Source organism: Erithacus rubecula (genome assembly GCF_903797595.1).
Source record: "Erithacus rubecula genome assembly, chromosome: 10".
In the NCBI taxonomy this organism is placed as follows: domain Eukaryota; kingdom Metazoa; phylum Chordata; class Aves; order Passeriformes; family Muscicapidae; genus Erithacus; species Erithacus rubecula.
Genome location: NC_136662.1, coordinates 22,884,010 through 22,908,499, shown reverse-complemented (window position 1 = coordinate 22,908,499; position 24,490 = coordinate 22,884,010). Strand labels below are relative to the sequence as shown.

The 24,490-nt window shown below is 42.5% G+C and overlaps 1 protein-coding gene across 2 annotated transcripts in view; it reads right to left on the bottom strand.

Annotated features, from left to right (window-relative positions):
- RGL1 (ral guanine nucleotide dissociation stimulator like 1) overlaps nt 1-10,150 on the bottom strand; it is a 49,917-nt gene extending 39,767 nt beyond the window's left edge. Inside the window, exons 1-2 of one of the 2 annotated variants that reach the window (XM_079314598.1) lie at nt 9,918-10,150; nt 8,932-9,042 (exon numbers count right to left, since the gene is read on the bottom strand). In XM_079314598.1, the coding sequence (XP_079170724.1) occupies nt 8,932-9,042; nt 9,918-9,944 (138 nt within the window). In that variant the 5' untranslated portion in view covers nt 9,945-10,150. Of the gene's footprint in view, nt 1-922; nt 1,103-8,931; nt 9,043-9,917 lie in introns of those variants that run through there. The other variant, XM_079314599.1, reaches the window with a different exon arrangement.
- Nucleotides 10,151-24,490: the final 14,340 nt, after the last annotated feature.

The following is a 24,490-nucleotide window of genomic DNA, read 5'->3' as shown; positions in this document are numbered from 1 at the left end:
CTCAAGCTGCCTCCTTTTTAAAGCAGGTATTGTGAAGCTGAATGGGGTAAAGCAAAGGGTAACCCACACAATCCTTACTTTTGCAGAGTCTAAAACTACACAGATGTAAACTTTTGTTTTATACACATAAAAAAGATCAAGATCTGAGCACCCAGAGTTCTCCTTAACCAGGAGGTGGTTGCAGGGCTGCTGGAAAACAAACCCACACCAAACTCCTGGGCCATGTGGCAATATGGCCCTGACACCTCCTGGGCATTAAAGTCCTCAAGATTCTTTTGATAAGTACCTGTGTTCAATCTTATTGTCCCTTATTGAACATTTGCTGCAAATAAATTGAAACCAGAACTTTATAAACAGCCACACATAATCATTGTCATTTTAAACTATACTAGAGGTTTTCCCTCCTCTAACAATGGCCAGATGCTATAGAGGAAGGTGAAGAAATAACACCCATAACATTCAGAATAACTAAAGGAAAAGGCTGTTCTTAGCTTCAGGACATGTTTGTTTTATCCCTAAATCACAAAAATTAAAGTCTTGTGTTTTGAATCTCATGCATTTGTTCTTATTATTTAAATGTTTGATCCTTTCTGAATCCTTCTGGACTTGGTTGGACTCGATTACTTCTGCCAGCAGCAAGTCCCTTCAAGTTAATTACACACAATGTCAAATCACTAATTTATTTTCCCCCTTGTTTTCAAAACCTCTCTGGAGGTAACATGTCCCTTCTCTACTCACTGTTTTGAAGGCTTTTCCTATATCCTCCTATTCATTGCCAGAATGGAGCCTCAGTCCTGTGAGGATTTATTGTTAAACTTGCACATCAACCCCAGTTGCACCAAGACACAAATATAACAGTCCTCACATTTTTGGTGTTCTCAAATCGCTTTCCACCCATAGATTCCCTTCCTAGTTTTTCTACCTTTGAGATGAGGGAACAAGCACCAGAACTAGTGAGGAGTTACTGTTATCTCCCTAACAGTATTTTCTAAAGTTCATTTCATTCTCCTGTTTCTTGCTGTAACTTAATATCTGATCTGAGCTGCCTTTCACAACTGCTGTTGCATGGGGGGCAAATGTTTCCACAGAACTCTGGACTCGCAGAAGTCCAGGTCTTCTCCCCAGGTGGTTTGAATTAATTCACTTCTGGTCCTAAATTGTTTCCATGTGCTGCTGTGCCTTGCTAAGCAGCTGCTCCTTTCTGCATGTTTTACATGTGAAGAAGATAACATGTGATAACACTGTGAAGCCACTAAATAAATATTACCACGAGCTCTGACAGCTAATCCATCTCCCCCGATTTATTTTAATGGTTCAAACCCTCCAGCAGCCTCAAAACCCCAGTCTTTTTGAAGTCACATTGTTCCAGAAACACTTTTTCCCCATCTCCTTCCCACCTCCCCAATGAAAGGGGAATCTCCCAAACCCAGGTCACAGCACTGAGGCTGAATTTTAATCCTTACCCAAGCCCTACTTTTGTGCTGTGCTGCATTACAACATCCAACATAGTCAGTCTGGATAAAATCTGCAGCCATGCTTTGAATGTTATCTGGGTGAAAGGTGCTGTAAGAATGCAAGACCATTATCACTTCACTTGGATATGTTTCTGCTTTCCTTGCAGTCCCTAAATTGTCACCAATTGGTGCCATGGTGCTAAACTGAAATACAGTATTCAGGCAATAGCATGAGTTCAGTTTGGCCCAAGGTAAAAGGATATCCATAAACAGTAAATGGATTTCCATGTCTAAAACATGTAATTCCTCACTACGGCTTTAAAACTTTTTTTTTTAAATTAAAAACAAAAATAAAACAAACAAACAAAACCCAAAAACCAACCAATCAAACAAAGAAAAACCACAAACCACACATCCTCATATATCAATAAAATTCTTATTTCATAAGGTATAAAAACATAAAACAGACTTTATACTTGAGCCGTACATGCACCACCCAGGAAGAATTACAAGTCACTCCTGAAGAGCTTGTATGGCCACTGAACATAGTGCTTTTTGGCTGAATCAAGGGCAAAAGTACTTTTGGGAGACTGCAGGAGCAAACTGTGACATGTTCCCAGAGACAACTGCTGGTGAGCTGCTCGGTGCTTCAGTAATGAGGTTCCAATTCCCTTTAGGAATTGTCTTTTACAATCTCTGATACTATCTTAATGTGGTATTAACACTAAGACAACACACACCATTTGTCCCTGCTTTACAAGACACTACACGGTGACTACACAAAGACAAACAAGAGCAGGAGCCACACCAAGTTAGCATTTATTTACCCTGTTACACAAAATAACCCCATTTTCTCCAAGGGGCTAAGCCATGATCTGGCTTCTTCACACGGGTCCACCCCCTTACAGTGCTGGCTAAATGAAATTATATGTTTAAAAAACAGCAGTAGCCAAAGATGCAAGTTCAAAGCATGTATTTACACACATATTTTTAATTAGCTTTACCAAGGTTAAATTTAAATCCAAGTGTGACTAACGTACTTGAAATGCTTCAGCCTGTTCCTTAAAGGAAGGCATCAGAACCCAAACAGTGAAACTAATGGTTTCTCCAGGGTGTTCTCTGTACAACATCTCAGTCCAGTTCATGTGCTGCATCTCACAGGCCTTCCAATGACACATAGCCACATTCCTTGCCAACTCTTCCTCAACCCAACAAGTGACCTAGATCTAGCAGTCAGAAATAAAGTACCAGTTCCTTTGCAGAGCAAGAAAATTTTGGGGGTTATTCCTTACACTTACTGCTTTAAAAAGCAAGCAAGATAACATTCAGTGATGTCAGCAGCAAGACCTTAAGGCACTGGAATTTAGGGAGAACCTGTAGCATCCAAGTAGCAGAGTTTAAAAAAACAGTCATCCTGGCTGTCAGAGGAATTCCCAGGGAAAAGCAATTACAGCACAGGATGTCATTCTAATCCTGCATGTCACAGGTAAATGCCAAGGGCAAGTTTTGCCCGTGAGCAGGCTGGCTGGGAGATATCCAAAATGCAGATACACACAATCAGTGCAGCAACAGAGCAGTCTGCAGCAGTTTTATTCAAGAGGCTCCCTTAATTCTTGTTATTCCACTTCATGTAAGGATCACTAGCCCCTGAACAGCCCCAGGAAGGGAGGCTGTCCCTGTCTCTCCCTGGTTCCTCATGGCTGTGCCAGGGTACCCCAGCCCTAAACTCAGCCTTTGTAACACCCCAGGATTAAAGCACTGCCACCCTCTCACCCTTTGGCAGCTTGGATTGGGAAGTTTTAAACTCAACTGAGAGCATAACACTGTGCTACAAAGCCAGTCATCCTTCTAATTATTCATTTTGGATTTGGAGCTGGGAAAGTAATGGACAGTAATCTTTCAGGCTTCCTTTTTAAACCTCTTAATAGGCTCAGTTTCCATTTTTGAGTGTCTGTTGCGCACACAGACTCTATTAACCAGCTGATGACTGTATCCAAGACTGCTACTGAGGATATCCCTGGAGCCTAAACCAGGAAGCAAGGAGAAAAATACTCCATGAGAAGTCATTAATAAAGGCTATGAATAATACCATGGTACTATTACACCCACAACTGAATAAAGGATAGGGGGAAAGAGCCTCCTCCAAACCAAAAGACAAGTTGAGTGAGATGCCAAAGCTTTCTTTTGGATAACTGTGTAAATGTCCATAGGTAAAACCATTCAATTCCCTCTGAATACGCTACTTTGTGGGTGTCCAGCACCCAACAGGCATCTTCCCCCAAACAAAACCAGTGTGAGCACACCCCATCCTTCTTCCTTCTCCAAGACAGTCCCTCAGAGACTGGAGAGGACAATAGCACAGCTCAGTTTCCATAGGAAGCCTGTCACTCCTTTTCTATTCTGCCAAACATACGGCCAGAACTACACCCTGGCCTTGGTCTGGGCAGCCAGGACAGGCTGAGGGAACCTGATTAAAGAGTGCTTTAGCCAAAAGTGACCAACACATGCTCTAAATCAAGAGACAAAGCAGCAAGCTGCAGCAAGGACAATGATCAGCCAAGCCCTTGGCTGCTGCTTCCACAGGAAACTGCACTCGACCAGAACATCTGGGATCTAAGGGTAAGATGAAAAAGAAATCACAGAGCTGGCTCTGAAGGGTATGTGGGAGGGCAGGAGCAGGCTCAGAGAAAATGTGAGGTTTTGCTTCTTCCTAAATGTTGATGATTCCAGGCACCACTTAAATCTCAACCCACAGTTAGGAGGTCTGTGCTGGAAAGAAAGAAATCAAGACTAAAGCTTCTATTCTGACAGATTGATCAAGGCAGAGAGATGGTTGTGTCCCAGGTCCCAACTGGGATACAGATCAGTTAGCCACAAGTTTTTGCAATGTTTTTCTGTCTGAACTCTCCAGCACAAATTTCCTGCCAATGTATGTGACTGTGGAAGTGTTTAAAAGCCAAGCCTGTGCTCACATGCAGTTTTACGTGAAAGGCAATCACTCGCACTAAATTAAAAAAAAAAAAAAAAAAAATTAAATTAAAAATTTCAATTTAAAACACCACAAAATTAATTCCCAGAAAAGGTAATTATCAAATAACAGCAGTTCTAAGAAAACACAAATATTAAGTGATAGATTTGCTACTTTTCAGCTTTTCCCTCTTAGCATTTTAAGGAACTGAAAAGTACCCTTCTAACAGCAGTTCATTGACAATTTTGGAAGAACATGTTCTGCTATACACCCAGCATTATAATATTAAAGACATTTTAAGACAAGCTATATTTTGCATCCATCTCTGCCTGAACAAAAACCCCAGAGACAGAAGTTCAGCTGTAACCAAAAAGAGAAAGCAAAAAGTAAAAACCAAGTTCCTAAAATCTCTAGACGTGTAATCCATGCCTAATGAAGCCAGGCAGCCTGGTCATAAGTGAGCAGACTATTTATCTGTTATTTGGATATTTCAGACTCAAAGGAAGAGGAGTCCCTGTTATCCATCAGTAAAGCAAGACACTTGATGGTGAGGATGGACTGTCAAAGCTCAGCAATCATTTCAGGTGTGGAGAATCACCACTTGGCCTGGGGAACTCCAGCTCCTGGCTGCATTCCTGTGACCTGCCCCACTAAATACTCACACATTGTAGGTCTCTTCCTCACTCCTTCCCAGTGAAGGACTCTATAGGAAAGACATTTGCAGGTGCTCAGGAGCCCCTCGTGCCTGAGGGATTCATTCCTCACCATTCCCTCCTCTCCCAGGGCAGGACAGGGGTGGCCCATCCCTCCCTAACTCCTGCAAGGGGAGATAAAGCACTCCAGCTGCTCAACAGGGGGCTACATAATAGTCACTTCGCAGCATTTTAAAAACCTCGTTTGCTTTTCCTTTAGCGATCTTGCCCACCCGCCTGCACCACACCCGTGCCTCTTATTCTTCCTGCCCCACTCCTCCCGCTCCCCCACCTCCCCACGTACTTCTCCATCGCTGCTTTTCCCTTTTCTTGGACTGTTCACTGTTTCCCATAGATCACCACTGAGCTCAGCTCCCCGTGCCATTCCACTGCACTGACAGCATGCTGCTCCCGGCCACAGAAATTCAGGTATTTACCGGCTGATCTACTCTTACATCCACTGTTTGGCTGTTCTTACCCACTTCTGGCTACAGTATGACTCAACTCGCCCCTGTTTCATTTCCTGGCACCTGTCGGTTCAAGATCAAAACCCCTCCAGAACATTTGTCTCTGATGCTTTGGTGCCTTTTCTTCACAATAGCAACACCCTCTTTGACATCCAGCCTCCCTGTGGGCTGCATTCACATCCTGAGAGGAACGCTGAATCCCATTTTCCAAGCTCTTTCTGAAAATAAAGTTTTAAAACACAGCATTCTCTTTCTAACCACATCAAATTCCTTGTTGCACTCCCAAACCTTCCCTTCCAGTTACCAATATGCCTTTTTCATTAACCTGACATAATGCCATTTAAACTGATGATGACTGTCCACCCCAAATCTTCTTCATCCCCTCTTCTGAGCGTGTGCCCTCCATATGTACAAAATTCTACTTCTCCAACCTTTTGTGTCACAAAGATGTCAGTATTTATGTATATATATATGTATCTCAGCTTCCATGGCTTTTGCAGTTTGTTCCTCTCTCTCCAGGACCCTGGAGACCTCTCAAAATCTATCCTGAGGACACCAAAACCCACTTTGTGTTTTAAAAAAATGCCTTCATGCTTTCTCTGGTTGAATCCATTGTGTTTGGGAGGGATTCTCTCTCAATATTTCTAGAAGGTACACATGATTTTTGAAGCTTATACATCAATTATCATCTAAGACATATGTACAGACAATCCTCTTTAAATACCACGTCTGCACATTCTTTTAAGTCAAAACAGTGATTTAATACAGCATCTCTGACAATACTGAGCTCCCACTAGAGCTTTTAATATTCCTTAATACTCTAGTGCTTAAAGTCTTAAGCTTCACTAAATATTTAGTGACTAAGTATGTGGTGACAAAAGCAGTGACTATTATTTGCATCCTTTGATGTCTAATATTAAATTTAAAGCTAAGAAATTCAGTGATTATCCAACAGCCTCACACTTTTGAAAGTTTCAGAACTGCTGATGCCTGCTTAAGTTGCAGCCTGTTTCTCTTTTCCTTTTGTTAGTTGCAGAAGTTTGGAACACAAGAAAGACACTTCTGTATTTCAGTAGGCAAGTGTTTATGGTGCTTTAGTTGGAATCTTATGATTGGCCTTTAAACAATTCATTCTCTTATTACAGGGCCAACCATTCAGTGACCCTGGATGGGTTCTTAGGATGGAGAATTGTAAGGGAGGTTCATTAGACTTGACCTGCCACAACAAACCAGGAGAAGCTCAGTGCCTCAGGAAGGGGTCATACTAATAAGTAGATTTTTACAGCATGCAAAGTGACACTGAGAAAAAGTTTTTAAAAAAGTAAATTTAGGCATGCATAGGATCAATAAGAGTTACTATGTTTGTTACTGTGAAGGCTCAATACTTGCTGATGTACAAATAGGTTGTTGACCTTGAGTCTTCCACCTAAGCCTGACTTAGAGCACCAGCACCATCAAAAAAATTAAGATCAACATTGCTAAATCCAACACCTTGTTAATTTAGTGTTAATGAGTGTAAAAGCATAGAAAAAAAAAATCATAAACACTTATAAACACCAGATTAAAAAAAAAAAAAAAAAGTCACCTGATGACAGTTCTAAAAGAGACAATTCAGCTTTTCAAAGCCAAACTGCTGGGGGCAGGGATGGCTCTTCATAAATAATGCTCTGGGTTAGAGGCTATTTATTGATTTCAGGACCACAAAAAAAATCCATTAATAAAACAAGATCACAAGAAGAGCTTAAAATACTTTATATTCTGAAGAACTTAAGGGAAACAAACAGCCCATGTGTTCAAAAGCATTTCTAAATAAAATACATAAGATTTGGGTTTTTTGCTCATGAAAGAGGACAGCTGGAAGCCAAAGTCACAGATTCATGCCCAGAACAGGTGTGGGTTTCTGACACATTGTCTCCCTCCCCACAAACATTCTAACTTGAAAAAATCAACAACAGCCACAGGAACCTGACAGTCACTGCCCTGACCTTGCAGTCCCTGGTCCTCCTATGGGGACAGGCAGCATCAGCTGTGAGGATGACCACAGGAACATGCATGTTCCCCTCCTTTGAGAACAGGACCAAGGCCTGGCAAACTCCTTCTATTACAAGAACAACACAGCCCAAGCAGGGAAAAAATTCTACTTTTCTAAACTATGTTTATGGGACAGACATATTCAACATGATCTTCACCTATTACACAAAACCAGCTGGGAAAGTTGCAGGAGCTTAAATATACTTGGTAGTATTTTTCCTGGTAAAAACATGAGGCAGAAATGGGAAATCTGCCACTCAAAGGAAGCACATTTGAAATTATCCGTTCTGATTAGTACTCTGTGTACTTCTTGGAAACATGGGAAGGGGAGACTCTAAGCACTATCTGTATGCAGGACAGAATTTGCTTATTTTTCCCAACTATGGTTTCATCTCTGCTGTATTGCTTCATGTCACAGGAGCTTCACAAGAAAATGACTGGACATAAATCTCAGGGCAGTTTTAAAAGCCTTTAAAATACCAACATGGATACTACACCAAGCCAACTTCTTACATTACTGCCTTTGATCCCAAAGAAAAAAAATAAACATAACAAAATACTATGAAAGTTATAGGCATCTCCCACAAACCTGGCCCCAAGTGCCACAGCTGCACTGCTTCCAATGAAGTGAGGACATTTTTTATCAACTGGGGAGTTGGCCTGATAAAGGTGAAGGCACTCAGCAGCATGTCAAATCAACTCTGTGCATTTAAGGTCATTTTACTTACCATTAAAGCCTTCCTGCTTTGAACAACAGTACATTGCTGTAATTCTTGCAGAAACATAATTAATTTCTCATCTAGCTAAGAAAGCAATACAGAAATAAGACCCAAGCCAATATTCCCTTAAGTTCAGAGGAAGTTCTGCTGACTTTGAGGGACTTTCACCAGTCAAAATAACATAAGTATTTGTTTGAAGACCTGAGATAAGTTCCTAACAGCAGAAACGAGCCATAACGAGTCTGAAATAACTGTTAAATGTTCAGCTTTTCGGGCCATAAACTAAGATCCTTATTTCTCCTCCAAGAATCACCTGATACATGGCCACAGCAGGTCAAATTGTTTTTACAGGTCAAGAAAAGAGGAAGAGTCAACACAAGGAGAATGTTATTTCAGATGACCCAGGCAGACTAGCTCAGTGTTTGGCTTTTTTTTTTTTTTTTTTTTTTTTTTTTTTTTTTTTTTTTTTTTTTTAAATAATGAGAGCAGTCAGTGCTAGAAGTTAATATTGTAACAATTCCCGTGGAATTCAGCTGCCTGGAGACGGCTCCGAAGTCCACGAGCAGCCCTCCCCAGTTCCCCCGTGCTCGCCTCACTTACCCCCAGCCACCTCGCTCCTTTGTTGGCAGCCTGCTGAATCTGCACCTTTTTAAGGGTGACATTGTAGACAGCTCCATCTTCTACCTCTTCACCCCCATCCTGAAATGTGGTCTGCCAGGAAAAGGAGAAAGAGAAATAAGATGAAAAGGACTGTTTTCCCCGTTCTGCTGACCGCAATCTATCCCAGGTGCTCTGCTGCTCCAGACAGAGCAGAGGAGATGGGCAGCACAAAGTAAACACAGCAATCAAAGCAATGCAGAATACCCTTAGGTTGAGGGAACACTGGAGATATTCTTGGCAAGCTGTCCTTTCCTGTGGTATCGAGGTACCCTGACTTTCCATTTAACTGTTTTTCCCAGACTAGCACATATTTTAAATAGTTGCATAAAGTCTTCTAAGGAAAGAGTTTGGTTTTGATTAGCAGTCGTCTCTTTCCTCTCTCCTTTTCTACAGCAATTAATCTCTTTGCTTTCACTTAGGGAAGGATTCGCACTTTTAAAACTGCTGGATTACTTCGGCAGCCTTGAATCTTTGAAGCCACAGAGCATTTAAAACACAGCTATATTTTAATTCTCTTGAGAAGGAGGGATCTGAAGCGCTTGTGATCTGCTCTTCCAAAAACCTATTATTTAAAGAACAAGAAAAAAACTCAAGCAGCTTTAGAGAGGAGGAGAGCGGGGGGAGAGAGAGCGGTAAAACTCGTAAATAAAAAGCCGAGGAGAATAAAGCAGAGTGCAATGTCTCCCGAATTTCCAGCGAACGTGTGATGTAGGCGCTCCGCTCGGAACCGGGCACGGCATCGCTGCGCACGGCATATCCCGGTACCAGCCACAGCATCGCTGGGCAAGGCAGCCGGGACCGGGCACGGCACCGCTGGCACCGGACCGGTACAGCACCGCGGGACCGGGCACGGCACCGCTGGCACCGGGCATCGCTGGGCAGCGGGATGGGAGCGCGGCAGGGCAGGGGACACGACAGCCGGTTACCATTTTCGCTCTCCACAGCAGTTTCATCCTCGGCGGCTTCCCGGGCGCCTGGTGGGACGCGCCGCGCTGCGCTGCGCCCGCCGCGGGCCGGGCCGAGCGGAGCCGAGCCGAGAGGAGCCGGGCGGCCCCGAGCTGAGCGTGAGGGACGGGCCGGGGAGGGACGGACGGACAGGGGGAGGCGGCCGTGCCTGGCGCCGCCTCGGCCCGGCCCGCCCAGGGTTTCCTGTTTACGGCCGGAGCCGCCCTCGGAGAGCTGCTGTACCGGGTAATCCCGGCTCGGAGCAGCGCTCTGCGCCGGCAGTCCCGGTCCGGGGCACCGCTCTGCCCCGGCAGTGCCGGCCCGGGGCACCGCTCTATCCCGGCAGTGCCCGCCCGGCAATCCCGGTCCGGGGCACCGCTCTATCCCGGTAGTGCCCGGCCCGGGGCACCGCTCTATCCCGGCAGTGCCCACCCGGCAGTGCCGGCCCGGGGCACCGCTCTATCCCGGCAGTGCCCGGCCCGGGGCACCGCTCTGCCCCGGCAATCCCCGCTCGTCACCGCGTCCTGCCCGGCTCCCAGGGAAGCTCCTGCTTCTCATCTCCCTCCATCCCTCCGTTTTCTCCTCTGCCGGTGCCCGGGCTGGGCGGAGGGAACACGGGCGACCGCGGGTCAGGTGTTCGGACTGCCTTAAGGAAGGAATTTAAAGCTATGCTTAACTTTTAAAAACTTACTTCTGCCAGTTGGGAAGTAAGGAAGTTCAAGGTTTTAGTAAGCCCTGCCCGACACTCTCCTCACTTTTATTCTATATCGCTCTCAAAGAAGCCCCCGTGATCACCTCTGTGGATGCTCTAGCTGTAGTGCTGCGTGCTGACACCACGATCTGAATGAAGACTGCCTAAAAACCGCAGTAACTTCGTTGCCTCCTGAGCTGTCTTTAGCTACCTACTTTTTGGGACTTAAAATAGGGATGATTCAAGTGCACAAATTCCCATGCAATGCAACGAAAGTGCTAAGAATTGAAACAGAGCTCAGACCTCCCAAAGCCCCACACTAACCTCCAGCATGTTCCTGTTTTTATCTTCACCAGTGTTAGTATCGATGCTCTGAGCAGCATTGCAGGCTTCGGGAGCTGTCAGCACTTCTGCCTCTTGACACGAGGAATCATAACAGAAGCAAGGAACATTATTTTCAGCTTCAAAACCAAGACTGAGCTGTGTGGTCACAGGTGTCCTGATCTGATCACTTTGCCAGGCTGTGCTGTTAGTTTGCATGTGTGATCCTGACATGATCTAGAATAAACAGGCATCAATACCCTGCACCTACAAATGGAAGTGTAGATTTCCCAGAGTCCCGTGGCTTCTCATGTAAAACTGCAAAGAGCATTCTGAATGCTTTAGATTTTGCAAACCACTCTTCCACATCGTAATTTTAATGTGCAGAAAGCAAAGTGTGCGTCGAATCCCTCATGGCCAGCCCAGCAGGTGTGTGAGTACCTGCAGAGCCAATTGCCATTGAACAGGACCAACATACCAGCATATGCAAATGCATATCCAGCCACAAGAAATACAACACTAAAGCCAGAAAATTACTCTGAAATAAAAGCTTTTTTTGTGCAATGATGTTCAATTTAGCTTCTCTTGAATTACATATTTCAGACTGGATCCTTACAGAGCACCTCATGGACAGACAAGCTCGGGACTTTCTATTCAAGGCAGAGCACAAACCCTCTCAGAAATGATGTTCCTGAATCCTCTTGGCCACTGACAAGTGACAGAGACAACCTCCATCAGGTAGGAGCAGCAGATGACCTCATTTAATTTAGCAAGCAGCAGAAAGCTATCATTTTTACTCATTGGATTTGCCACTAGTATTGCACAGAATTAGATTTTATTCACAGATTATTTTTAGGTGGATATGGTGCCCAGACTTTAGAATCATTGAATTGTTTAGATTGGAAACAATCTCTAAGATCACTGAATCCAATTATGTCACAGTGAAAGGTTACAGAAGGGGCAGTAATCAGACATTCTATTGATAACTGTCTGGGAAAAGAATATTTCAAGGCCTTTAAAAATCTGCCTTATATATGCAAACACTGATTATCTAATACTGGAAAAGAGAAAAAGCATGTGTAACACTTAATTAGATTTAAAATCCATTATGTAGTGTACAACCACTTATTTGAGACCAAGAGACAGAGCTGAATGCACAGGAAAACATTAAGACCAACCAGGCTCTGATTAATCTAAAAGATGTTCTGTAAAGATTTTGAGGATAGAAGGAAGCCTGAAAAAGAGGAAGAAGAGTCTACAACTCAGTTTAGTAGAACTGCTGGTTTGCACTTTCAGGAGACTTTAATCACAAAACTGATCTGCACCAATGAACCATGCGGTCAACACGGTGTTTAACATTTGGTTTTTTCCAAATCATGTTCACATGCAATAACTACATTCCTGCCATAACCAAGCCCTGTGCCTGCCCTTTCTACTGAAGCAGAATTGTTCTTGTAATACATCTAAGCACACATTCCCTCCCACTCACAACAAGAGAGAAGCACAAATCCACTTGTGAATGCAACTTTACACTTCTCACAGTGAAATGTTATATAAGAAAATACTTTGAGGTCTGGAAAGCTCTCAGACTGCAGATCATTGACCACTTACAGCCCAACAAGAGCTGGCTGACTGTCCACAGAGAAATAAGGTAGTGGCAGAGTGATGATTTTCCCTGGGTTTCAGCTGTTGCTACAGCTGGCACGCAGACGCCTGCAAGGGAAGACAAAGCACAAGATCTATAAAGCAGCTGGAAATAAAGAACAGCTCATCTGACTGCTCCTGTCAGGGCCTGACAGGAGGGGAGGAGGAAACAGAAGTCAGAGATACCCGAATATGGAAAATATTTGGGAGAGCAAAGGAAAAGGGCAAAGCAACAAGGTGATGTAAGAATGATCCCTGATAGCTTCTCCAGGAAAGAAATCACACAGCCCAAAAGGACAAAGCCTTGTATCTGAGGTGTGTGTGCAGCCCACCTTCACTGGGCAAGGATGTTCCCTGGGAGATGGGAAAAAAAACCACACCACTGTTAAGCCATGGTTTCAAAAAGATCCTTTGAATAGCAGCACCACTCAAGCCATTTCCAGTCCTTGGTGCTTGAGTAGGCCAGGAGCCAAAACTGGTTTTGAGTTGGTTATGTAAGGCACTTCCTAGTAACCATGCCTTTGTTGTCACTGTTTTTATGGTATTACCTTTTTCTCCAAAGCAATGCCACCTCAAGGGCATTACCAAACTGTTAACTGAAAAGTAAAACTCCATGGGACACTCTGTTCATTCCATAGGAAATACAAAATCCATCATATGAAATAAAGCCTGTCCAAAGAGACACCACTGCAGTGGATGATGCCTTTGAAGTGAGTGGCTACAAAAGAAAGTAAATACTGTTTCTATTGAGGCTACCTAATTAATTGTTATTCATCTGGTTTTAAACCATACTTAGTTCTTGCTTTCTGTTTATGGCACATGCTCTCAATTTGATAACTAACAGGTGCTGTGGCCTACAGTTCTGGAGATTGAAACTGAAAAAAAAAATCATATGCAGGTGAACCACAAAAGCTGGATAATGCAGACACTATAAAAATCCAAACACAAGTAAGTTTTATATTGTGTTTCTTTGACAGCCCACTCTGACATGTATCTTAGCAGTAGAGAGCTCTTCCCCATGGACACTCTAGGGGACTCACCCGGGAGTGTTCCTTTACATTGTTCACACCCAAGTTTCAGCTCCCCTCTCCACTACACTTACTTTGTCATGGGCTGCTTTAGAGCTGCTTAAAATTCAGTGCACTGCAATCTCCTGAAGGTCCTTTATGGCACAAAGCACCTCACAGGCACATACCTCACATTTCCATCAGCATGGGCAGTGCTCTGCACGTGCTGTGAGCTGATGCAGAGGGAGCAGAGGTGAGCCAGGTCTTCCACCTGCCTCATCTGGTTATATACAGTGGATGTATATATTCTTTAAATGACTGAGATGCACTATCCTTACACATCAGCCAGTCAGAAAAGTTGTTAGGATCAAACACTGAATTTCTATTACAAACAACTAACTAATCAAAGGAAACAAAATGTTACATTACACACTGTATGTCTGCTTTTTGACTGTCTGCAAGCTTTGCAAGCCTCGCCCCTGTGCAAAAGGGAAAACACTGCTCCCCCCTCACTCTGTAAGATGTGATAATGCCACTGCAGCTCAGTAAAGAACCAGACACACAAGTCCATCATAATCTGTCTTCCTGGACACCAGAACTAAACAGAAGCCTTCAAGTAATTGCAGATATTAACCAGCTTCATCGTAAAATGCCAGAGGAAATGCATAGAGCTCCCGTACATAAAACTGAATTAATGATTCATAAGGCTGCATAATTAACTATGCTAAGTCAAAAAATTACGTAGTCTAGGAAGCACATCCAGCCACCCCTGGCCCTCTGATTTCACATGTGATTGGATTAGATAGGCATGCACTGTTTCACAGGCTGTGCTGTCCAAAGGGACATAATCTCAGATCTGGGGGGCATATCTCCTTCAGGAACAGCGAGTCCCTGGGCTCCCGTTGGGAAAGCCTTCAAAGCAATCCTGTGTGTAGAACCAGGGGCACATGGCTGGGGAAGTGCAGCCCTGCCATGTCGTGGGGAATATTGTACAGCAGTGTATTGTACTCCCTGAGCCTCTGCCTCCAGAGGAGTGCCTGTGTGCCTGAGCCTGGGCTCAGCTTATCCCTGCTCACCCACACCTTATCCCTACTCACTCTGTGCGGTCCTGCAGGAGCAGGGACTGCAGGAACTCACACTCAGAACTCCTAGACTTCCAGTTTCACGGATCACAAAACACCCAGGAACTTTTTGAAAACCCTAAGTGCTTTGAGGGTTCTCGTTCCCATTCCATGCCACGTGACCCTGCAGCTTCAGAGCAATATCTTTCCCTAATTCTGTGCTGCAGAGCTCCCCAGTTGCTCACAGTAAATCCTCTCTGCTGCACATTTCAGCAGCTTTGAGGGAAGAAACAACACCCTGGAGTGCATGCTGAGAACATTGTTTTCTGAGGCTCACAACTCAAATCAAAGCCAAAACTAAGGCACTTCATAGTTATGGCTATTTCAATGCCAAATTTTAGCCCACAGGCCTCCACTACTCACACTGCAGAGCTGTTCAAAAGAAGGCAGCAAAAAATCTTTATGGAGGAGAAAAATAGTTTTCCACTCTCCTCATATTCACACATGGATGAAATGTTTTCACTCAGACTTTCCAAAAAGTTTACCTTTGAGCAGAGGCCAAGGGCCTTATTTGAACAATTTTAAAATTCTCTCCAAAGAGTTTAATAATATAAAAAGGCACTTCTCAATTACAAATTTGACTATGGGTAACTCTCCTGACACTGATTCCATTGTCATGGGACCTGAATCAACCTCAGTGCTTACGCAGAACTAATAAAAATTATCCCTGCCTTCTCCAACAAAAGTTATGGAAGACTGAGAACAGAAGGCTAATATATCCAGCAATATATATATTTCATCTGTACAATAACACAGCAGTACCATAACAGAACATATCAAAATGTCTAAGCCAAAATCTTCATGTCACACATAAAATAAATCAAATGGCTCTCATATGGTTACTTGAAAGATTGCCTTCACTGTGTTTCAGATCTCTTTTTCTGCACCTAAGTCAGGTGTAGTAATGAAATTGGCCGTTGCACAAACATGTATTGGGTTGATTTAGCACAATGCTGATTTTGCCTCACTGCTCTCTTGTCTCCATACACAGGCTGATTCTCTATAAGAAGCTTCTTTCAGTACATTTACAAATTTATCATTTGTGTTATTGACTAGTTAGTATTCAATCCTCCCCCTCATTCCCAAATTACTTGCCATGATTCCTATTCTTTTTGAGCAAGCTTCAGTTTGCAGAATAAGAAATTTAACTATTTGATTAAAGGAGTTCTCAAAACTTCTCTTCTGCCCTGTTTCATTTTGCTTTGATTACAGATATACTGCACATATGCCTTTTATGGCCCTGTTACAGTATGTTTAAACAGGACAAATCTCTGTTGGTTATAAGGATCTTCATCTCCTAATTCTGGCACAGAGTCTTTTTCATTTTTCCTCTTAAAAGAGAACTATTTCCTCCCCTAGAAGCCTGTATCACTCCAGTATCCTTCAATCCAAGCACTCTGGGCTTATTAATTTTATTGGAGTGCCTGTTATTTAGGATACTGGGACTACTCCCCCTTCTGTCTGGAGCCCCCTGTCCCTCTGAGTAGACCTTTTCCAATGAGCTCTGTATTTATATCTAACTAGTTCAAAGCCCAAGGACTTTGTCCCTCCCACCCATTGGGTTATAACCAGATGGCAACATGTCTTAGGTTTGACTCACTCCCTTCATGCACACACTTAGTTTCCACAACAGGTAAATGAAGAGTTTGAATTTAAATTCTTATCCTACAAAAATCCCTAGTGCTTGCATTTTCTTGACTTCTAAGAGTGAAATAACAGGCATCAATTAATCATAAATCCTTGTAATCTTATCATATCTTATGTTATTTTCTTTTTAGTCTAAATGATCCATATTAAACTTAAGAACTGTGTCCCCCCTTTATTGTGAGACATGTTTCAGGATACTCAGAAGTTCCTAGACCCCAATTTAGGGAGCCTGCTGAATGCCTGTCATATCAGAGAGATCTTCTGGATGTTGGAGATGATTACACACCATGGACAATTTTCTCAGCCAAATCTAAAACAAAGTCTTGCAAGCTTTTTACCAATCTAAAATTATCCTCAGCTCTCAAGCAGCAGTAAGCCAGAGTTGTCATTATGTTTTCTTCTCTTCATTGGGCTAAAAGGAAAATAATTAAAAGGAAGCAACAATTAATCTCATCAACAGGTCTCTTTTTTAATGCTACATTCATTCTATCTGACTTCATGAAAACCTACAAAGATTTTATAGCCCTTCTACAGAGCCCAAGAGGCTCTATTAAATCAGACTCCTATGAAATCAGAAAGCTTCCCCACAGCTTTCCTTTGAGCAGGGAGGAGCCACAAACAAGAGAATCATAAACAAATATGTAACAGATAACTCTAGAAATAGATATAGTGGTCCCTCTGCAACCACATAATATTTTTCATCATACATACTGCTCGAACAATTAAAATTTTGGGGCTTTACTAACTACTGCAGCCTTGAACACAGGAATCTCAATTAGAAATTATAACTTTTGAGTACAGTGCAATAAAATCCAGGTTTGGGGAGACTGGGGTTTGGGAGTTTTGAGTTACTTTTTTCTTTGGCTGGTTTTACCTCCTCCATCTAGAAAATATCCTACAATCACATACAAATGTCTGTACAACAGTGACTTTCCTTTTCAGCTTCCATTAATCTTCCTCAGGGGAGTTGTTCTTTCATCATCTAAAAACTCTACATCAAGTTCAACCCTTGGAGAAGAAATTCTGTAACTGTTTGAAAACAAGACAATTCCGTTTTGAACTGCAGACAACACATTTACTTTTAATGTCCATTACGTTCTCTCTCTTGTGAAATGCAACAACTGAGTAAAGTCACAACTGGATAAGGAAGAGGCTCAGCCATGTCCATCAGATGCTGTGCCAGCCACACACACAGTGGCACTCTGGTTTAATCTATGAGTGCTAAACATGCTTCTGGAAGTGACCTATTTTGCTTGGGGAGACAAAAATGCCTTTATCAGCATAGGTCAGCTCCCATTTTTTTCCCTTTCTGCTGCTGGGATTCTTGTCTTCTACCTACTGCAGATTCCAAGCTTTCCAAAGCTCACATTCCTACCCACCAGATCAGCCAAAATGCAGCATTTAGACTTTCTTTCTCATTCACTTATTTAACACTCACTTTTAAAACCCCTCAAAACTCAATCTCACTTTTTGACTCCTTATTTTCATTTTAGAAGCTTTTAATCCCTATTGATGCTTCTTCTCACAGGTCAATGCCTGTCAGAAGCTCCCCAAGGATAAAGGCTTTGTCTTTTATACACTAACACTGTACCCTTGGTATCCCATTTCAAAAGGATACACCCAGCTTTGAGATACACCTTTATCCTGATGCCAGAAATGCATCTGTAGTTCACAACAATGGGACAGAAGCAATATTTCCTTTACTAACAGATGTTTAAAAAATGCACAGCCCTTTTGGAGGCATATCACTAGTGATCTATTAATACTTTCTTTTGTTGGTACTTACCTTCATACTTTGCCCTACATCCTTCCCCTTGTTTGTTCTACCTCTGTTCTGCCTTTGATTTTCATGCCATGCTCTGAGACAGGCTCCTGCCCACTTGCAGATGTTCCAGGACAGGGCATAAACCCAGGGCTATGACCTTTAGGTGATGTTACAGTGCAAGGACAGATTTTATGATGGATCTCTCAAGTTCAACATCCAACACTCCTTCCACTGGTGCCACTGGGATGTAAAGTAATAGAGCACAACTCACTTGAGCAAATGATCAACACCTATTAAAAATGCTGTGAGTTTTTGGGAGCAACCACTCCAGCTATAAAGAAATCCCTCTTGCTACTTGGCTGCTGCTGTCATCAGTCACTTCCTTGAAGTGCTGCTGGTGACTTCAGCAGATTCACTTGTGAGGGAAAGGTGACAGGATTAGACCCACAAGCTGTAAACACTTCACTCCCCTCTGGGATCACCTGGCTTTATTATTATTATTGGCACATTGTACTCAGGCAGCAAAGACATTCATTTAAGGATACTCGTTGCTATTTCCAGCTCTATTACATCTATTTTTGTTTGAACTTATTTAAAGACAACATTATCAACCCAGGAACAAAAGGCAGGAAGGAGATGGAAGCCCACAATGCTCTAGACAATGACAGGAAACAACCTGTGTTTTGACAGTTCCCCCAGTTCTCTTCCAGACGATCTTTACCAAAGAATTAGACAAAGTCCAAAAAGCAAAATAAAACCCAAAACCCTGTGAAGAGGAAATCCTCTTTTATAGGTGCTAACAGAGTGGAAAATTTTAGAGAAAATTCAGGTCTAGCATCTAGCCTCCTGACAACTTACTTAGGAAACTCAAAGCCTATCCATTGTACTAGGATGACAAACTTGTATTTCTAAGGTCTTACAGAAGGACTTCCTCAACAAAAGCCAAGACCTTCGAAATTGGCCAAAGTTGAACACTGTTATGCAAAATTGTAACAAAAGTTGGCGCAGAAGCCACTGTTTTGTTCTGTGGAGATGAGCTGGAAACACAGGAATAAACAGGATGGAAGAGCCTCTTTCCAGGGGCATATTATAAACAGCAAATTAATTGTGCAATATGTTACTATGCTCAGGGAGATGAGCTGGAAATCAAAACCTAGAGTAGATAATTATAAAATATGCATTAAAAAACATTAATCCATACACCAAAAAGCCAAAGGAATACTAAGTTATTTCACTTTGGGTTATAAAATGAACTCTGAGAGATCCATGGATAAACATTTCTGGTTAAGTTACTCTGTTACTTGTCCACAGTTGAATTGTCAGGACATATATACGCACTAGATAGGCAATTTTTCAATCCTGGTGTACCTACATCTGCCTTCTGCATTAGAGGGATTTTGCAACATCCTCAAAAAAATTAGCTTAACCATACAATCTTTCATTTACAAAACAGTTCTGACCTGAGGCCTCCTTGCTAGAGCGGGCTATTCAAGCTGCAAGGCAAGTCTTTGGTAATAGTGCCAGCAAGAACACAAGAAACAGTCACATATTACAAAATAATACAAACGTACAAATAAAGTGGTCACCAGTGCACTGAGGAATGGAATAAACCACCCAATGCATTCCCCATCCAGCACCAGACAGCATCAGGTCCCAGCATGTTTCAGTTATCACAGATTTATCCTGGATTAAAGCTGCAACAAGAATTGAAATGACTCCATATCTTCCTCTTCCCCCAAACACATGCCAGTTATTCTTTAGGGATAGTTTTCTAAACCTTTCCTTTGCAGGGCAAAAAGAAAGCAAAGAAGCCACAACCTTATTATCTTTTTTTTTTTTAAGACAAATTGAGAATTTAAGCTCCAGCCGTGCAAGCAGCCAGCCGTGCATTCATCACCACAACGTGGCATGATGTGTCACTTGAGAATTTGGCACTCACTTAAGAAAAGGAATTCTGCTTATTTTTGTTCCATTGGCTAGTCCAAAACCGAGTGCAAAGTTGCATAATCCCTCCAGTTCTGTTGGAGAAACAACAGTCAGAACCAAGATCCACGGAAGAGGGAAGGAAAAAAAAAATCCCAGCCATCTTTTCTGGATAAGATGTTATAAATTAAGAGGCAAGAGTTCTGTAGAGAAAGCACTGCTCTTATTCTCCCAGACAGGCTTTTTGCTCTTCCAAGTGGACTCCAGACTTCATGTATTTCTTTCCCTCTCTCCCTTCCTCCCCCAGCCCTTGATGACAGTATTTGGCAGGAACTTCTAATTAAAGAAAAAAACACCAGACTGCCTTTGTGCTACCCCAGCAAACCTCTCTGGGGAAATGATGTTCTTTGCTCAGCAATTCCTGTTCAGCACAGAATGCCAGCACGAGGAAAGCAGCTGGAGTGACTTCCTATTCTCCATTCAGGCCTGGCAGCCTCAGAACAAAGCCTTACAAAAAGAGAGGCTGAGACCAACAGAGAATCACTGACAAAGAAGTGCACAAGGACTCTGGTAAGATGTTATTTCCAGTGCTCTCACAACACAGGACTCAGTCACAACCTGAGCCACCAGAGGCCTGGAAAAGCCCGTGGATGGCTGTGGATAATTGTGTGGCTGCATTCCCAACAGCTGCCATCCAGACATGGAAGGATATTGTCCAGTTTAATCTGAACACCAAGAGATTTACTGCAAATCCCTTTCCACAAGCAATTCTAACAATGCAGCTATCACCATGTTTCCCAAGCCTTCACAATTATTTTGATGGACATTAATTTTTTTCCTGAGAAATATAATGTCTGCTTACAAGTGCCTGAAAAGTCAAAATTTAATCCAAGGATTACAGCCAATAAATCCTTCTATTCTCAATCAGACTGCTCCTTGAGCTTTAATTTGAAAATCCATATATTACTTGCTAATTTCCTTACAATTAAATACCAAAATCCAAAGCATCTGAGATCATAGCTGAGTTCTGGTAGAGACCCAATAGTTAAATCTCCAGGGAAGTCAGGCAAAGCTGATAATTGGGTTCAGACAGGGATATATATTTGAGTTTTTATGACAGTGATACTGGATAACACTCCAGTCTTGCATTTCCCCCTCCTTTTCATCTTTACTCATTTCTTCCTTTTTAGAAAAGCTGACCTTTTTACTTGCCCCTCATCACTAATCAGATCTAGATAAGACTATCTAACCCTTACAGCAGCTTGGCCACTGAAGGTTTAGTGAGGGGAGGAAGGACCAGAGCAGGAATTGTGTTGCCCCTCCAAGGCAATTGAACTCCAATTTGAAGTTCCAGCCTTTTCCTAAGGCTGTGTCACCACAACACTCTCACTGATTGCATCTCCACAACAGGATGGGTCCCCTTCCTCCTCTCCCACCTCCTTTTCTTTAATCACCATGGCTTTCCTTCCCTGTAACCTTTTGCCAGCTCAGCCTACTCAGTGGACAAATGACAGATTCCTCTGGTTCAGTCTGCAGCTGAGGAATGAGGAAAGCAGTTCCTCCAATAGCATTTAGACAAGGAGGATGGAAAAAAATGTTCCAAAGGGATACTCATTTAATGTTGGTTAACATAAAAATACATTAAAGGAATGCCCTGCATGTAACATAGAGGGCATTAATAAACTTGTTCCTACATGTTTAATCAAAAGTCTTAAAAAATGTGTATCACATCCATGTTATGACTAGTTCCAGGAGCAGCCCTCTTCCAGAACAATCCAATGGCAGCAAATCCTCTGCCTGTGCTAACCTGCCCTCTGTAATCACTGTTGGTCTCTGTGCTCATACAAGAACAGAATGCACTACCCAGATCAAACATGAATATTAAACTGGTATGCTAAAAAGGAGAATCCACAGCAAAACTTAATTAGTCTCCAGGGGAGAGAGACACCAGGGACTATAGAATCCCTTTCCAGGACATTATTGTGCTTATTGTGCTGCTGGAAAAGTATCTAATCTAGGTGACTGTTTTATCTTTATCTGCTCAATTATTTGGGGAATTGTTCTACAGTCTCCTTTGATGTAGGGATTCAGGTCAGCAACAGTGCATATTGGGGAGAAGGGTATCTTCAAAAATGTTTAATGAAAAGGGAATTTTTCCAGTTGGTCATGTTTTCACTGCAAATAAAGGTGCCATTACAGCTGAGAGAGGACCTACACAACTGTAACTCTAAAAGGCCATTATGGCTTTCAAATAATGGAATATAAATATTCTTTTTTTTTTAATTCTCCATCTTTCAGCCATAAGCCAGAGCAGTAAATCCTGAATCTCAGTACTCCCTGCTCATGCCAGGCACTTGGAGCTACATGACCTTTAAGGTCCCTTCCAACCCAAACCATTCTGTGACTCTCTGACAGTCCATTTACCTCCTGCAATTACTTTCTTGCCCTTAAGCCAATTTCCAGCAGAAAAACACCACCAGTCCCCAAGCTACAACCACAGTTACAGCTGGATTGCAGCTTCCCAAGCTCAGGCAGCTTTGGTGGCACATGTGACATATCCTAAATTCCTCCTCTGCCCAGAAGGTGAGTGGTCCTGCAGGTAGGGCTGATACAGGAATAAGTTTTCCCACCAGCTGTTTTCTTCATAAGAAGGGGGTGGTGGTGGGTGTAATATATGTTTGTATATGTGTGTGTGTGCGTGTGTGTCTATTTTTTTTTCCTAGGGTTGCTGTTTTCTATTAAGAGGAATCTCATAAATCTGTGCCTTTTCCTAATTAATAATAGGATAATTATTATCTACACTGCCAAGTGTAACTTTAAAAAATAATTTTATACTTTAGAACAGTGTTTTCACTTTGTGATGAAGCATCTTTTTATCCAGCCTGGCCTTGGATATTTCCAGGGATAGGAAGGATGCATGAATGGGATATAGTCACTTAGAGTCACTTGGAAAGGGGAACATGTGCAGCAGAGAAATACCTGCAAAGCATTGGCCTGGTCTTTGGTACATAGGCAGCAAGGCAAAATGAAAACCCCAAAACATCCAAATATAATAAACTCTCTGAAGAAAAAACACTCATTAAATCAAACACACAGCAAGTGCAACATATATATACTATATATATATATATACATATACATATCTGCACCTGTGCAGTCTGAAGCTGCCAGAAGCAGCTTAAACCCAAATTCCACATTGATGTAAATAAAGATCATACCTGCAGCAGCCACAGAACAGGGACTGACAGACCCTCAGCTCCTGGACAGGACTTGCCCACCATGGATTCCTCACAACTCAGGTGGGTCTGGGAGTCTCCAAATGCCTGAAAATGGCATAGAGCTGCCCTACACATACCACAGGAGTTGGAGTGAATTCCCCTCCTCCATACTGGATACATCACTGTTTTCAACCATGACATAAAAGAAAAAAAGTTGGCTTTCCTTCCTCTTAAAAAGGGAAATAGCAATACCCTGAAATCACATGGTTTCCAGGCAGCTTCCCAAACACACTTTGTTTTTATTGACTAAAGTAATGCCCCACAATGGCAATTGAAAGCAGATTTTCCTATACTATAAAAAATCTTACTCTATTAGAAAACAGCAGGTCTTAAATCATGTTGTTTAGCTAACACTCATCCCTGCATAGTGAAAGAAAATGGGGTATCCAGAGAGAGATGTCTGAGTTGTTTGGGATGCACACAGCATCCCCAGCAACTCTGGCTGTTCCCAAAGAACACCAAACTCTGCCTTCTCTTTTTCCTAGACAAACAGCCAGCATTTTTCAGTTTGATAGGAATCACCAGGCAGCTGCTCTGGAAAGAGGAGGTGGTAGGTGCAATTACTGCACCATACTGCAAATCAGGATTTGCCTGGTTTACTCTGTGAACAGAGTCACAGCTCCAGTGGGTTTTCTGCCAGCACAGCTCCCCTCATTCCTAGAGAAGGGCCTGAAAGGAGACAGGTGGAAACAAGATCAGGTTTGGACTGAACATTGCTGCAATATTCTACATGTACAAGGCTCATAATTCACACCAAAATTAAAATGACCACTACTGTCTGTCTCATAGTACTTAGGCCAGGAATTGGTGAAACTTTGCCTGGTCTTGTGCTTCTGGAAACCATCTGAGCTCCACCGATCAGCATGGAAGCAAATCTGTGTGCACACTAATCATTTGACTCCAAATTTTGAATTATTTTCTGAACTGATATTTTCTAGGAATTAACTATGTCTCTTTGAGTCCCAAGAGTCATCTTCATTTTAAAGGGAAAGAAGATGAAGCAGAATACTTTTTATATATATATATATATGTTATATGTGTGTGTGTGTGAAATATATATGTTACGTGCAATATAAGAAAAGTCTCTTTTCCCTCTATCTCTAAACTTCCATTTTCTTCCTCTATATTTTCAATCTGTAAACACAGGCTCTTGGCAA